Source organism: Callithrix jacchus, chromosome 15 (genome assembly GCF_049354715.1).
Source record: "Callithrix jacchus isolate 240 chromosome 15, calJac240_pri, whole genome shotgun sequence".
NCBI lineage: Eukaryota > Metazoa > Chordata > Mammalia > Primates > Cebidae > Callithrix > Callithrix jacchus.
The window spans coordinates 39612976-39629478 of record NC_133516.1 but is presented as its reverse complement, the minus strand read 5'-3'; the positions used below and the strand labels follow the sequence as shown (position 1 = coordinate 39629478).

The window sequence follows — 16503 nt, the reverse complement described above, 5'->3', positions numbered from 1 at the left end:
GGCACGGTGGCTCACGCCTATAATCCCAGCACTTTGGGAGGCCGAGGCGGGTGGATCACCAGGTCAAGAGATCGAGACCATCCTGGTCAACAAGGTGAAACCCCATCGTTACTAAAAATACAAAAATTAGCTGGGCATGGTGGTGCGTGCCTGTAGTCCCAGCTACTCGGGAGGCTGAGGCAGGAGAATTGCTTGAACCCAGAAGGTGGAGGTTGCGGTGAGCCGAGATCGTGCCATTGCACTCCAGTCTGGGTAACAACAGCAAAACTCCGTCTCAAAAAAAAAAAAAAAATACAAACCTTTCTTTTTTGCTTTATAATTGTAAATAGAAATTCCTAAGACATTGGCCCTACCCAAATTCAAATATCAAAACCTAACTTTCTGGCCAGGGTGGCTCATGCCTGTAATCCCAGCACTTTGGGAGGCCAAGGCAGGCAGGCGGATCATGAAGTCAGAAGATCAAGACCATCCTGGCTAAGAGGGTGAAACCTCGTTTCTACTAAAAATACAAAAAATTAGCTAGGCATGGTGGTGCACACCTGTAGCCCCAATTACTCGGGAGGCTGAAGCAGGAGAATCACTTGAAACCGGGAGGCGGAGGTTGCAGTGGGCCTAGGTTGCACCACTACACTCTAGCCTGGGCTACAGAGCGAGACTCCATCTCAAAAAAACAAAAACAAAAACAAAAACAAACCTAACTTTCTGAGGAGGCCAGAAAAAAAAAAAAACCATTAAAAATTATACTGCTGTTGCAATACCACTGAAAGTGTATGCATAAATATGCACATGAACACACACACACCAGCATCATCAGCATTATCATCATCACCACCACCATCACCACTTCTACTATGCAAAATGTCAGAGTCTGGTGACTCTAACCAGTATCACCAGATCAGAGTATGTTCAGACAAATGAAAGGAGAAACTTGCCAAATGGTTGCACTGTCCAAATTAAACTAATAAAATGAAACTAAACACTTAAGGTTTCTATCCATTTAGTTTTATGATTTAGCCATACAATTTAGTGGTCATAAAGTAGACAGTGAACTAGGCAGAGGCAGGAAGCTTCTGAATTGTAAAAACGAAGATCAATCAACATTTATTTAGCTAAAGAACATTCAGTTTCAAAAATTGTGAAACGTTAAATTTTATTTTATACTTGTGATAGCTGTTATTAGCTGCCTACCTCTACTGCCTTTCCATCTTCTTTCTTGCTAAGACAACTCTAATTTTGTTTGGGGTAACAATACACACACAACCTGAAGGAATAAATAAAAATTGATTTATGTCAATCATAGATCTTCTTGCTCCCCTTCACTATATTAAGTTACTTTACCAAACTTCTTTGTAGCTGCAGTTAACTATGTATGTGACCTACCCATGTGGTCAGTGAGACCTAAAGAGAAATCTGCTGGCTGGATTCTGCAAAAGATTGTTCTTTCAACATAAAAGACAGCCACACAAGAAGGTCTTTTTGTCCCTGTCTCATCCTTCTTACCTAGGATACTGGTGTAACGAAAATGATGCTTGGGGCTTGCAGCCACCATCTTACGATCATGAAGCAACAAGTAAAAGCATGAGAAACTGAGACAGTAAGACCCTGGGTCCCTGATGATATCACTGAGTCAGCTAAACAAATGAACCTATCTGCCTCCAGTTCTCTCATTAAGTCTCATTATCAGTAACAAATATCCTTTGGTTTAAGCTTGTCCAGATTGGGTATGTTGTCATTGCAGCCAACTGCTTCCTAACTGTGATGAAGAATATAAATTACTAATTAACACTTCAGAATTTAAAATTTTAGAAGAGCAATAGATAAAGTACAAGACTTTTAACTTTTCACTGCCTATAGTGCTGTATTTAAATTGCGTTCATAAGCATGTAATGTTTTGTAACATCAAGTAACAGAATAAAAACTTAAATAAACTTTAAAAGATAAGTAATAAAAAAAGTGATCCATACCCGTACCTTTCCGTGTATTCTCTGTCACGTCTACCCCAAACTGGATAATGTCACCGGAAAGAATTTCACATGGTGGACTTTCTTCAGAGCCTCGACTCAATCTCTGGCTATTTATAAAAGTACCATTACTACTTTTAGTGTCTTGAAGATAAAACTGCAACAACAACAAAAAAAGCCAAATATTAATAGCAATAATTTGAAATGTATTTTTTTAAAAAGTGCTTCCAGCTTTGCCAACTACTGCAGGTGAATTTTTCCCCTATTAATTTGAATCACTCATTTCAGCTAAGGTACTCCTTTAACATGTATGAAATCAGAATCCTAAAACTAGGTGATTCAAAATGCAGCTATGCAAAATGGTATAACCTCTTTGGAAAAGAGTTTCTCAGGTCCTCAAAATGTTAAACATAAAGTTAGTATACGACTCAGCAATTGCACTCCTAAGTATATATCCAAGAGAACTAAAAACATATGTCCCCACAAAATCTTCTATACAAATATTAGCATTATTCGTAACAGCCAAAAAGGGAAAATACCCAACTGTCCATCAACTGATGGACGAATAAATAAATGTGGAAGACATTTATATAACTGAATATTATTTGGCAATAAAGGGGTGAAATGTTGATAACATGCTACATACAACATGAATGAACATTTAAAACATTATGTGAAGTAAAAGAAGTCAGTCACAAAAGATCGATGTATTATAATGATACAATTTATATGAAACATCCAGAATAGGCAAAGCTATACAGACAAAAAGCACGAGTGCTTACAAAAGGCTGAGGTGACAGGTAGGAATGGGGAATGAGTACTAAGGGTACAAGGTTTCTTCTTGAGATGATGAAAACATTCTAAAATTAGTGGTGATGGCTACATAACTGTGAATATACTATATTCAAATCACTGAACTGTACACTTTAGAAGGTAAATTTTATAGTATATTAATTATATGTGAATATAGCTATTATTTTTTAAAGGGGGAGAAAGGCCAGCTAAACAAAATTCTATCTTTCCATCTCACTGTTATTAGGATGTCTGGGCTAAATCAAAGAAAGCGTTTTTTATTGCACAGGCAAAGGCAAATGGTTTAGGTAATGCCTATAATTAATAGCTATCAATTACCTAAAACAATATGATATCAGGACTAATATATCTCGCTAAATTCTTTGTGACAAAGCAGATTTGAGACACTAGAAAAATACTGGAATGAACTCTAAAGGTACCAACTTTCTGGCCTACCAAATTTGCTTTTCATCACTTGGGTAACTCTCCCTATTTAAAAATGGAAAGGATAGCAGGAGGCACTAGAAGCCTACCTATTTATCACTTAAAAATCCTTTAAAAAATGTCAGCCTAAGGAAGAAAAGTAAGACACCTAATACACTATATATCAAAATATACTTTTGCCATTAGGCCCTCACTTAATATTAAAGCTATGAAAAAGCTATCAATACTTAGGCCAAGTGCAGTGGCTCATGCCTGTAATTCCAGCACTTTGGGGGGCCAAGGCGGATGGATCACTTGAGGTCAGGGGTTAGAGTCCAGACTGGCCAACATGGTGGAGCATGATGGCACGCGCCTGTAATCTCAGCTACCTGGGAGGCTGAGGCAGAAGAATTGCTTGAACCCAGGAGACAGAGGTTGCAGTGAGCTGAGATCGTGCCCCTGCACTCCAGCTGGACTACAGATTGAGACTCTGTCTCAAAAGCAAGCAAAAAAAGATATTACTACTTTCATTTATAAATGAGAAAAGTGAGATGCAGGCAGATTAAGTATTTTTCTAAAAGTCACAGAACTGAGGAACAGAGAGATAAGGGTTCAAATAAGAAAATTAAAAGGGCCATTTTTCCTCATTACTTCACATCAACCTTTATGTTTAATTTATCCTTCAACCCTTCCACAGCTCTCTTCCGAAATAAAATATAACTAAAGACTAAGATGCAATTTGCAGAAAAATGTTCAAATGACATTTCATTTCAAATTCTTAGCTGACAATTTAAAGGCCACCAGACTGTCTATAAATTACTTATTCTCTGCTTATAATTCAAAATAGACCAACTGTTACTTTGATTAGCAGTTTGTATATTTAATTATGGACCATTAATTAAGAAAATTATGTTGATATTTTAAATACCTTTGAAACTTAAAAGACTTAACATTTCACCCAGGGAGATAAGGACAAACAATACTTTCAAGTAGGAATATTTACCCTCAAATTTTTTTCTACATTGGAATTTTTTTTTTTTATAAAGACAGGGTTTCACCATGTTGGTCAGGCTAGTCTTAAACTCCTGACCTTAGGTGATCTGCCTGCCTTGGCCTCCAAAGTGCTTGGATTACAGGCCTGAGCCACCACGCCTGGACTCTACATTGGAATTTAATGTTACATTGTATAAGAGTTTTTTTTTTTTCCCCAATAAATATATCCTTGGGAAATGTGGTAATATCTGGATTCTGGTCTGGTTATTTTCAGTAATATATGTCTGGGCAAGTTAAATAAGGGGATTATATAATATTTACAGTAGTTTTCAATATATTTGCGGGTTACTAAGTCAATTTAGTGAGTTACAACTAGTATTTTTTAAAAAACATAAAATGGAACAGAATAAAAATAATACATGAAATAAGGTTCAGTACTGTTTAGCAACACTTTGTTAAAAAGCAAAATGAAATATACTATGTATATATACACATAATATATATGTATCAATAACTCATGTTTGTAGCTCTTATGTAACTCTAAAATGAGTTACATATTTTCTAATTTTTCTAATTTATTTTCTATTTTCTAATATTTTCTAATTTAAAAGATTTTACATCAGGGCCCAGACACAGTGGCTCATGCCTGTCATCTCAGCACTTCAGGAGGCCAAGGCAGGAGAATCACTTGAGCCCAGGAGTTCAAGACCAGCCTGGGGAGCAAAGTGAGACCCCCATCCCTACAAAAGTTACAAAGAATCAGCTGGGCGTGGGGATACAGGCCGGTAGTCCCAGCTACTCGGGAGGCTGAGCTGGGAAAATAGCTTGAGCCCTGGGAGGTCGAGGCTGCAGTGAGCCATAATCACACTACTATACTCCAGCCTGGGCAACAGCATGAACCCCTGTCTCAAAAAAAAAAAATTTTTTTTTTTTCTTACATCACTATTAACCCAGGTTCTTTTCATTTTGATATGTCTATATTACCGTCCAAAGCATACCATAGTACCTTTGGCCTCCGTTTAGCTTGAACATATAATTTACATTAGTTGCTCATTCTGCTTTCAACATCTTAATGGCTTTCAAACACCTTAAAATAAAATCAAAGTCCTTACTATTATAGCCCTACAGGATCCCATCCTGGTTCCCTCACAATTTAATCACTCCCACTCTTTTCCTTCTGCATCCTTTTCAGTCAAACTAACTTTTCCATTCATGCCTGTGACCCTCTGTACTTGTATACAGCTAGAGCATGTTAGTTTAGTTCTCTACAAAAATATTTTCATTTATATAATTTAACCTTTTGCCCTTAGCTGTTTTTAAAGATCGATATAAAAAAATAATAATTCTGCACCTCCTATAAAACAATTTACCATTATTTAGTCTACATTATGTATAGAAACTATAGCTATTCTATTTACCATCAGGTTAGGTTTCTAAAGGTAGAAACGTTAAACTGGGCCAGGCATGGCAGCTCACGCCTGTAATCCCAGAACTTTGGGAGGTCAAAGTGGGTGGATGACCTGAGGTCAGGAGTTCGAGACTAGCCTGGCCAACATGGTGCAACCCCATCTCTACTAAAAATACAAAAAATTAGCTGGGCATGGTCATGTGTGCTTGTTATCCCAACTACTTGGGGTGGGAGGCTGAGACAGGAGAATCGTTTGAACCCGGGAGGCAGAGGTTGCAGTGAGCTGAGATGGTGCCACTTGCACTCCAGCCGGGATGACAGAGACTCTGTCTCTAAATAAATAAATAAATAAATGTTAAACTGTTTGCTAGAGCCTAGAAAGGGACTATGCTTATAGTCCCTGGGTACATTTCCAGCAAATAGATATATTACTTGATCCTTTCTCAAATTCAAACCAGACGCATCCTCTCCTCTATGCTGATAAACATTCTTCTATCAGGCTTTTATTCCTGCCCCTTAAAAGAAGTAAGTTTTGACCACATTAAAAAAAAATAAAGAATCTGTTGAAGCTTTAACTACCGTTCTTTCCCAGTAGCCTAAAGAATGTCCTCGCAGCTCTAGTGTTTGCATTAGCCACCAGACATTCACTTTGATGTTGAACAGTTGAGTAAGGAGCTCTGAATTAAAAAACCTTGTGTGGCTTGTGGGGAAAGTTCAACAGAAGCACTTCCATTGTTTTAAGGTTTAAATTCTTTGATCAACTCCTTGCTTTCCTGAATAAACTTTAAGTTCCGAACAATCAGGCATTGATGGTTACCCCTGTCTCGTCAGTCACTTTTCCTTGTCTCTTGCTGATTATCTTCAACGACATAAGAACAGCACTTTACAGGTTGCACAGTTTGCTCTTTGGTCTTCAGAAAGTTCCTGCTGTAGATGAATTCATTCCACAAATACATGGATTTTGCATCAATTTCAACTTTGCTACAATCTGTAAATATTTTCATTTCCACTATAATGATACAGTAATTTTTAAAAAATTATTTCTACATTGATAGGTTTTGCAATATCCAAACACAAACAGATTAATAGCGCATTTGAACTAAAGCTTCAGAACAAAGCACAAATATAGTAGACACACCACAGGCCAGGGGCCACAAACTCTAAATCCACACAGGAGAGTTTTTAACATATGAATGTAGAATGAATTCAAGGTAGATGGCAGATATTGTAACAAAGATTTTTAATCTCTCTGAATCACCACCTAAAATCAGAGTGACTAAGATAACAAAACCAAAATCCCATGGGCAACATTTGCAACAAAAGTAGGTTACACAGTAGCCACACAAACCCCAAAATAAGAATGGGGAAGAGACCACCAAGAGCCACAAGACCTGCATGGAATCAGCATCTGTGCAGAAGGATACATCAGGAAACAAAGGGGGCATTGGGGGGACTTGAGACAACACCAAAGGAGCTATTAGGTATTCACTGGACAGTATAGAGGCCAATTGAAGAAGAGAAGCTAGAAATGGGAATGGTTTGGCTCAGTCCAATAACAAGTGAGTGGCGGGTAAGCTCCTAAAAAGGCTGGAACAGTCTGAGCCATATATATTTTTAAAACCAACCTACCAACCAAAGCTACCTTCCAGCATAGGAGTCCAAACTCAGGGAAAGCTGCTGGGAGTGGAACCAAAATTAAGCACAACAGGGACAACGGAGACAAGGAAAGAAAGGTTCAGATAAAAGTGGCAAAGGGGAAAGGAAGCCACCATATTTTTAAACATTTTACAAAAACAACAGAAGAGGGAGCTCTGTGAATTAGAAAAGTTATCCTGAACCATGATCCCTTTTTAAAGTTCAGGAAAGAAAACTAATTTCACATAAAAATGAGCAACAGAAACGTATCAAGGTCACATCCCATGCCGTTATTTTAAGAAAAAAGAGAATAAGGAGCAGAATAATATCTTCACAGATAATGAAAAACAGACCTTTGGAACAGATCAAAACTGTAAACTTCTATTTCAAAACAAGCTAAAAGACATAAAAATTCAAGATATGAAAAAGCAAAATAAATCACAATTATGCAACTCAAGAAAATATAAAATAACTCAAAAGAAGAGAAGTAAAAGAAAAAATTCATTTTAGAAATGAATACAAATTAGAAGGATCACAAGAGTGACTAAATATAACAAATAATGCCTTAAAGTAACTCAAAGGTAAAAAGGGTAAATGTTTTTTTAACTGTAAAGAATGAAGAAAGTGGCATCAGCAAAATGCCAGAGTAGGCAGATCCAAGCTTCTGTCTCACCACAGAAACACTGAAAACAAGCAGAAACTATCAGAACCAAGCTTGTTAAAACTCTGGAAAACAGTCAAAGCTTTACAGCAACCAAGTAAACACTGAATCAAGAAAAAGGCAACTAAAATATAGTAGGAATGCTTTGTGGCATTACTTACCCTGGTCCCATCACCCTCTTCAGAACAAAATAAGTAATCAGCCTGAATTCCCAGCGTGGGACACCCTGGTACCCAGTTCCAGAGGGAGCAGAGCAGACCTTAATCACAAATTATTTTGTCTAATTTTCACCTGTCTGGGGCCTATATGAAGGATGGTGCAAAGCTTTCAACTTTGTTTTGCCTAATTCAGGACTCATCCAAGCTGGAAACGTGACTGGCATTGCTTCATAAGTGAGATTTACCCCAAGTGGTTCAACTTTAAAAATGTATTTTATATCATAAGAGTTTTTAAATGGCCCACATTTGTAGAAAAAAAACCACAATCATCTCAATGCAGAAAAGGCATTTGATGAAAAATAACATCTTTTCATGATAAAAGCACTCAGAAAGCTAAGATTAGAAGGGAACTTCCTCAACATGATAAAGGGCATTTATAAAAAAAAAACCCACAGCTAACATGATACTCAATAGTAAAAGACTGAAAGCATTCCCCTTCAGATCAAAAACAAGACAAGGATGCCGACTTTCACCACTGCTATTGAACAGTGTACTAGAAGTTTCTTGTCTAGAGACAAGAAAAAAAAGGCATCAAAATGGGAAATAAAGAAGTAAACTATGTTTATTCACAGGTGACATGATCCTATATATAGAAAATCCCACAGAATCCACAAGGAAACTATGAGTTTGTAAACAAATCCAGCAAATTCGCAGTTTACAAGATTAACACACAAAAAGCAATGTTTCCACATACCAGCAATGAATAATCCAAAAAGGAAATTAAGAAGGCAATTCCATTTTCATCTAGGAATAAAATACCTATGAAAAAATTTAACTGAGGATGCAAAAGACTTTTATATTTAAAAACTGTAAAATATTGCTGAAAGATATTAAAGACAGTCTAAATAAATATAAAGATGTCCCCATGTTCAGGGATTGGAAGACTTAATACGTGAAGGTATCAATATTATCCAAAACAATCCACAGATCCAGCAAAATCCCTATCAAAATTCCAATGACTACTTTTTCTGTTGAAATGGAAAAGTCAACCCTAGAATTCATATGGAAATTGTAAGGGATCTTGAGTAGGCAAAATAATCTTGAGAAAGAAGAACAAAGTTGTAAGATGCATATTCCCTGAATTCAAAACTTACTACAGAGCTACAGTAATCAAAACCCTGTAGTACTGGCAAATGGACAGATATAAAGACCAAGGGAATAGAATCTAGAGTCCAGAAATAAATCCAAACATCTACAGCCCGGTGAATTTCAAAGCCCATTCAATTAGGAAAGAATCATCTCTTCAATAAATGATGCTAGGACAACTGAACAGACACAAGCAAAAGCATAAAATTGGACCCCTGCCTCATACCATACACAAAAATGAACTCAGATAAACCAAAGAGTTAAATATAAAAGCTAAAACTATAAAATTCTTTTCAGTCATTATTTCTTTGACTGTTTTTTCTGTCCCTTTCTCTCTCCTTCTAGGATTACCACAATGCATATGTTGGTAAGCTTGATGTCTTCTCATAAGTCTAGGGTATACTCATTTCTTTTCAAATTTTCTCTTTGTTCCTCAGACACGGTAATTTCAATTGCCTTGTCTTCAAGTTTATTGATTCTTTCTTCTGCCCGTTCAAATCTGCCATTGAACTTTCTACTGAACTATATTTTTAATAATTTTCATCTTTCTACATGTTTCCCATTCATACATTGTTCTCCTGATTTCCTTTAGTTCTTTGGTCATGATTTCCTTCAGCTCTTTGGGTATATTTAAGATAAAGTTTTTGTCTGGTAAGTCCAATGTCTGCACTTTCCCACGGATGGTTTCTGTCCATTCCCCGCCCCCCCCAGTAACGGGCCATACTTTCTTCTTTGTTTGTATGCTTTTTAATTTTTTGGATATTTTGAATATTGTAATGTGGTAACAGGAAATCAGGCTCCCTTCGCTCCCCAGGATTGCTATTGTTACTTGATGAGGGTGGCACTTAGCCATTTATTTATTTTCCAACATATTCTTTGCAAGGATTATACTCCTTGCCATATGCAGCAACTGAAGTCTCTGTTATCTCTGCAGTCATCCAGTGACCTAACACAGATTTCCTTAAATGCCTGGATCCAATAAGAAAAGGAGTTCAAGGGAATGTTCTGTCTCTTTAAATCTTAAATGGCTAATGCCAAGTAAGTCACTTTAGCTTGTGGGGGTTGAAACAGCTGGGACCTTAGCAATTAAAAACAGCAATCATAACACACAATCCCAATTTTTAAAGGTCCCAAATGCCCACCCAGGGACCACAAGTCACACCAGGAACACAGGCAACCATCATCTGGCTGCTACAGGATTTAGAGATGGGAGACAGTAGCTACTATGCCAAACACCAAAACAATGAAATTCTTTGAAACTTACCAGCCTCTTTCCTCATCAAGTACTCCCTTGAATGCTGCAAATGTTCTACTAGACTCCAGAGTTCCAAAATAGTTCCTTCAGACAGTTCATGCCAGCTCAACAGTTCTTTCGGTGAAGGAATCAATTCAGAGATTCCTACTCTACTTTTTTCCGTGGCATCAGATTAAGAAACTGAGGCTCAGGTATATTAAGCAGAGTGCCATGGCCTCCCAGCTATCACAGATTTAACATTGTTATTCCTACAAAATTTCCACACTGCTTTTCTTCCCTACTTAGACTAAAGACTTTCTGGTCTTTGATTCCAAACTTATGAAATTCCATTTCATTTATGAAGACTTCCTGAAGCAATTAGAATACATAGAGCCAATTTCACTTCTACTTCCATCATTAAGGCAATCACTTAGTCTGTAACATTTAGTTGGTACCCATCTTGGAGAGACTGCACATCCATAAAATCATATGGAGAGCAACCCTAAACTGAGAATAAATTAAGAGAGTGTGAATTAAGTACCAAAATCCTGAGAGGTTGGTGGGAAATACAGTTAGGCATAATCAGTTGCTAAGGAAGCATTTATGAGTGAGGGTGGTAATCAGAATGAAAAGGCAAGGAGAAAGAGAAAGAGGAGGAGGAGGAGGAGTAGGAGGAGGAGGAACAGGTACTGCAGCAAATTTATATATAGCTAAGGCTCCTAGAGGGTAACAAAAACTAAATAAAGGAACAAGTGGGAAATGCAAGATACAGCTGTAAAGAGAGGGCCTTTGGCACTGGATTAAGAAGTTGTGATTTCTTAAGACAGAAGGCACTACTGACAGAGTTGATGAAAACATTGTTATAGGGAGATTAATCCAACAGCTCTGATGATCTAGCAGCTGTGTGTAGGATGAACAGCAGTGGGAGTCACTAGAAATAAGGAGACCCATGATTTGTTCACTTTTGCCACCAACAATTTAGTTGCTTCTTAAGAGTATACAAACTTAGTTTTTACATGCATGTTCAACATTAATTAATTTATTTATATAAGCTTTCTGGCTTCCTAACAAAGCATCACACATTTCAGAGGCTGGATTTTTAAATTGTACCACTGAAGGAGGAAATAAGAAGCTTTATTCATATTCTATAAGAAAATAGAGAGAAGTGGTTAAATGTTTTCACCAAAATGAAATCTCACATGTAAACTAGAATGAAACTTGTCAACATATTATCTGCAGGTCTTAAATGATGTTAATTTGCCAAGATTTTTTTCCTCCTAGTGATAGATATGTTCATTGTATAATAAATCTTTCTTTTGGGGCCATCTCACAAGGAAAAGTGGAGAAAGAAAAACTATTTCTTCGTGGGAAATGAGATAAGATTATGAAAGAAGTAGGGAAGGTGGGAAAGATACATTTTTAAAAGTGTAATCGAAACAGTATAAAGCATATAAAACAAAGCTAGAATTTTATCTTTCTTCAGACAAACCTTCACTGGGAACTCAGGACAAAGTAAATTAGATTTCTGAATCTCAGAAAGACAGAAACAGATCATCAGAATATTACAGTTCTGAGAGATAGGGGGTTACTGAAAGCCTACACTAAATTCTAACTTGTCAGTGATTAACCTATTTCCCAAACCCCCAAAACTGATGGGCTGACAAGAAAATTCTGATTATTTTTTCCCTCTTGGGGTGTGTTAATCACAGCAAAAAGAAGCAGCTGAGTTGAGGCTCCTATTTAACTGATACTAAAGAACAGATAGTGATCTCAAACTCAATCTTTTAGAGACCAAAATGTCTCTAATTATCTCAAAGTATATCAAAATTATTAATACCAATATTTAAAATACATATTTTATCCAAATGTCATGTATTTTAACAAGGGGATATTATGATATTTTAAATATGCAACACTCTCACTATACTTTATAGGTCTTGATTTTCCTCATAAAATGTTAAACCATCCTGAGGTCGGCAGAAACAACAACAAAATAATTGCACCACCACTCTTTTATTTCTGTTAAAAACCCTCACACAGACTAGGCACACTGACACACACCTGTAATCCCAGTGCTTTGAGAGGTGGAGGGGAAGCATCGCTTGAGCCACGGAGTTAAAGACCAGCCTGAACAACATGATGAGACCTTCTCTTTACAAAAAATCCAAAAACTGCCTAGGTGTGGTGGTGTGTACCTGTGGTCCCATCTACCTGGGGGTCTGAGGCAGGAGGATCACTTGAGCCCAGGAGTTTGAGGCTGCAGTGAGCTATGACGCACCACTGCACTCCAAACTTGTGACAGAGTGAGACCCTGTCTCAAAACAGCAACGACAACAAAAACAACACCTTCCCTATAGAATAACAGCCTTGTTTGCCACAAAAGGAAATAATTGTGATCATATTTGCGGGAAATAAAGAACAAGGTCACTATGTTTAAAACCTTATAAACTGTTTAATAATGTATGCAATGGGCTCCATCTAAGGAGAGTTGATATTGATCTATATAGTCATTAAGAGGAAGGAGAGAAACTAAAAGAAAAAAATTTCCATTAAAGACTGGTAAAATTGGAAAATCATAGGAATATGAAATCTTATGGCGGGGGGGACCTGCCCACGCATAAAGAATTTACTTATTTGGAAAACAAATTCAGTGGAAATGTTAAAAGACACAAATAGTACACCTGCCCAAAAAAGAACATTCATAGCTTTTTTAAATGCTTTAAATTTATAAGGTAATGAAAATAATAATGATGGCCTTTTAATTCTTTAGGCACAATCACTCAAGTTGGCATATAACTTTGTTTAAAACATCTTAATCTTTACTCATATTTCTTCATTTTTAGTGATAGTTAATTCTTTGAGAGATTTATCCCCTCAAGGCTTTGACAATTTAGACATCCACAGGTAAGTTCTTTAAAAATCAAAATAATTCTACTTTGAAAGACAAAGCAAACAAAGTTTCTGGGTACCATAAGTGAATAACTGAAAACAGTAACAATGCAATTTATGAAACAGTCATTTTGTCTGAGATGTGAAAAGATTATCTGGAAGAAGGAAAATAAACCTCTTACATGAGTTTAGTACAGAGTTTCCCATTTATCTGCTGCCACATGATTCAGATGTTCAAATAATAGTCTACTTCCAATACCTCTCATGATTTCCAGCACTTTTCAGAATGCGTAATGCTCGCAATTAAGAATCACTAATTCTTTTAAAATTTTGAACTGAAATATAGCAATAGAAAGTATCACATTCAAATTTTACCTCTTTTATGACTTAAACATAAGGCCCTAGACATTTCCTGAGTTATCTCTTAACAGAAATTATGTTAGCAGCCACTAACAATATAATGGACTTGTGACCATGAGAAATCACTTACAGTAAGTTCATAATAATACTATCAGTAATAATAAATAATATCAATAACACCTCAGGACATCTAATGTGTCATCAATTCCTATAATTTCTAATTCAGTAAAATCTCTCCATTCCATAATGTCTTTCCCTTCCAATTACAGTTCCTCTTACTCAGGACCCTAACCATTCCCAAGATAATTACACACTATACACCCTCCATACTGATGCTAGACTTATTTCCTAAAACACAAACCTGATCACATTGTTTCACTTTAGGACTGCTGACCCTCTGTTGCCTTCAAAATCAAGTCCAAGAGCTGTGACTTTTAAAGTCTTTTAAAATGACCCTAATCACCCTATCTAACTTAATCTTCCTCTTTTGCTCAAAGTACTATCCATTCCCCCTTGCTTAACTACTAGCAGTCCCATGTACAAGCCTCAGACCTCTGTGTCTTTCCTTATGCTGCTCTCGGACTCGAAAAGCCCTTGCTTTCACCTACCTATAATCCCCACATGTTAAAAGTCTCCTTTTCTTTCTGAAGTTCAGTTTAGACATCTTAATAAATAAGACTTCTTTCAGATAACATTTCTCACTAAATAAACACTTGCCCCCAACTAAATCAGAGACTCGGGCTTTATTCCAAGTTAAGCAGCTAACTCTGAAACCTCTATTTCCAAACCACATTTTGAGTAGCACTATATAATCTGATCTTTTCCATATAACATTCATTCCCTGTCAGTAAATTAGCAGAAGCAATAACGATATAAATCATACTCCAAAATGGAAGCTATTAAGTTTTAATTTGACATAAAATAGGCCTAACTGTATTACATGCAAATAACGGATGCTATATGGAGCAGAGCATACATTAAAGGTTTAAATTTGGCTGAGTGCAGTGGCTCATGCCTGTAATTCCAGGATTTTGGGAGGCCAAGGTGGGTGGATCACTTGAGGCCAAGAGTTCGAGATAAACCTGGCCAACATGGAGAAACCTCATTTCTACTAAAAATACAAAAATTAGCCAGGCATGGTGGCATGCACCTGTAGTCCCAGCTGCTTGGGAGGCTGAGGCAGGAGAATAGCTTGAACCTGGGAGGCGGAGGTTGCAGTGAGCTGAGATGGTGTCACTGCACTCCAGACTGGGTGACAAAGCAAAACTTCATCTCAAAACAAAAACAAAAACAAAACCCTTTAAACTCAAGCTCTATCATCTTCTAACTTACTGTGTGACCATGAGCAACCTACTTAACCTCTTTGAGCCTCCCCTTATCTAAATCAAGGATAGCATCGGTACCTAGCTTAGAATGTTTGTGTAAAAGTTAAAGGATATAAAGCATTTAGCACAGTATTTGTACTAGTAACTACTAACCATTATTAAGCTCATAGAATATCTGTAAATATGTAATCACTTAGATTTTCTTCAGCTACGGAACTGATTCAGGACTTTCCTATATTGGTTAAGGTTCTTAAAAATAAGTTATTTGACAATTAATTACTTAAACAGCTGATAGAGATACAAAAAGGCTGGTACAAGTGGCTCACACCTGTAACCCCAGCACTTTGGAATGCTGAGGTGGGAGGATTATCTAAGCCCAGGAGTTCAACACCAGCCTGGGCAAGATAGTGAGACCCTGTCTCTAATTTTAAAAAAAGGCAGATACAAATAGATCAGTAACAGCTGAACTCTAATATATACAGGTGTTAAAATACATTTTATGGTTATTATCAGAATATGGTGATAATAAATGGTTATCGTAAATAACCATATTTATAATATTCATGATAATATTCATGTGTGATGTGGGCAATGGTGTACTACTGCACAGAAGGAAGTAGCTAAGCCTTTGCCTCACAGCATGGACAGAAAACCAATTATAACAAATACAAAACACTGTGATATGGATTAGAGCAGTGGTCCCTAATCCATAGTTAGTATTGGTCTTGGTCCGTTACCTGTTAGGAAATGGGCCACACAACAGGAGGTAAGCAGAGGGCGAGTGAACATTACCACATGAGCTCCACCTCCTGTTAGATCAGTGGCGGCATTAGATTCTCATAGAAGCGCAAACCCTACTGTGAATGATGCATGTGAGGGATCTAACTCTGCACATCTAATGCCTGATGACCTGACGTGGAACAGATTCATCCTGAAACCATCCCCTGCCTACCATCTATGGAAAAATGGTTTTCCATGAAACCAATCCCTGGTGCTAAAAAGGTTAGAGATCGCTGGATTAGGGGATCCTAAAGTTTTGGGGTTTTTTGAGACAGAGTTGCTCTGTCACCCATGTTGGAGTACAGTGGGCGATCCAGCTCACTGCAGCCTTAACCTCCTAAGCTCAAGAGATTCTCCCCACAGCCTCCAGAGTAGCTGGAATTACTAGCATGAGCCACTACACCAGGCTAATTGTTTTGTTTTGTTTTGTTTTGTTTTGTTTTTGTAGAGACAAGGCCTCACTTTTTTGCCCAGGCTGGTCTGGCCTAAAGTGATTCTCCTGCTCTGGCCTCCCAAAGTCTTGGGATTATAGGTGTGAGCCACTGCACCCAGCCCTAAGCAAAGTTATATCAAGAGGAAATTTCTAGTCAGCTCTCATGTATATGTAAGTATGCTTAGAATATATTATACAGACTAGGTTAACAATCTATAACTATTCAATTAACAGTGTGAACCAGTTTATTAATAAATTAAGCTAAATAGTATTTAGCAGATGTCATAATTCCATTTCTAAATCAG

The 16503-nt window shown here is 37.1% G+C and overlaps 1 protein-coding gene across 49 annotated transcripts in view; it reads right to left on the bottom strand.

Annotated features, from left to right (window-relative positions):
* Window positions 1–16503, bottom strand: part of SLMAP (sarcolemma associated protein) — a 166195-nt gene that overhangs the window by 97161 nt on the left and 52531 nt on the right. For 32 of the 49 annotated variants that reach the window (XM_078351244.1, XM_054245782.2, XM_078351261.1 and 29 more), the window contains exon 3: window positions 1971–2118. In XM_078351244.1, coding sequence (XP_078207370.1) covers window positions 1971–2118 — 148 coding nt within the window. Of the gene's footprint in view, window positions 1–1964; window positions 2119–16503 lie in introns of all 49 variants that reach the window. The other 17 variants (XM_078351243.1, XM_008981872.5, XM_078351260.1 and 14 more) reach the window with 1 other exon arrangement.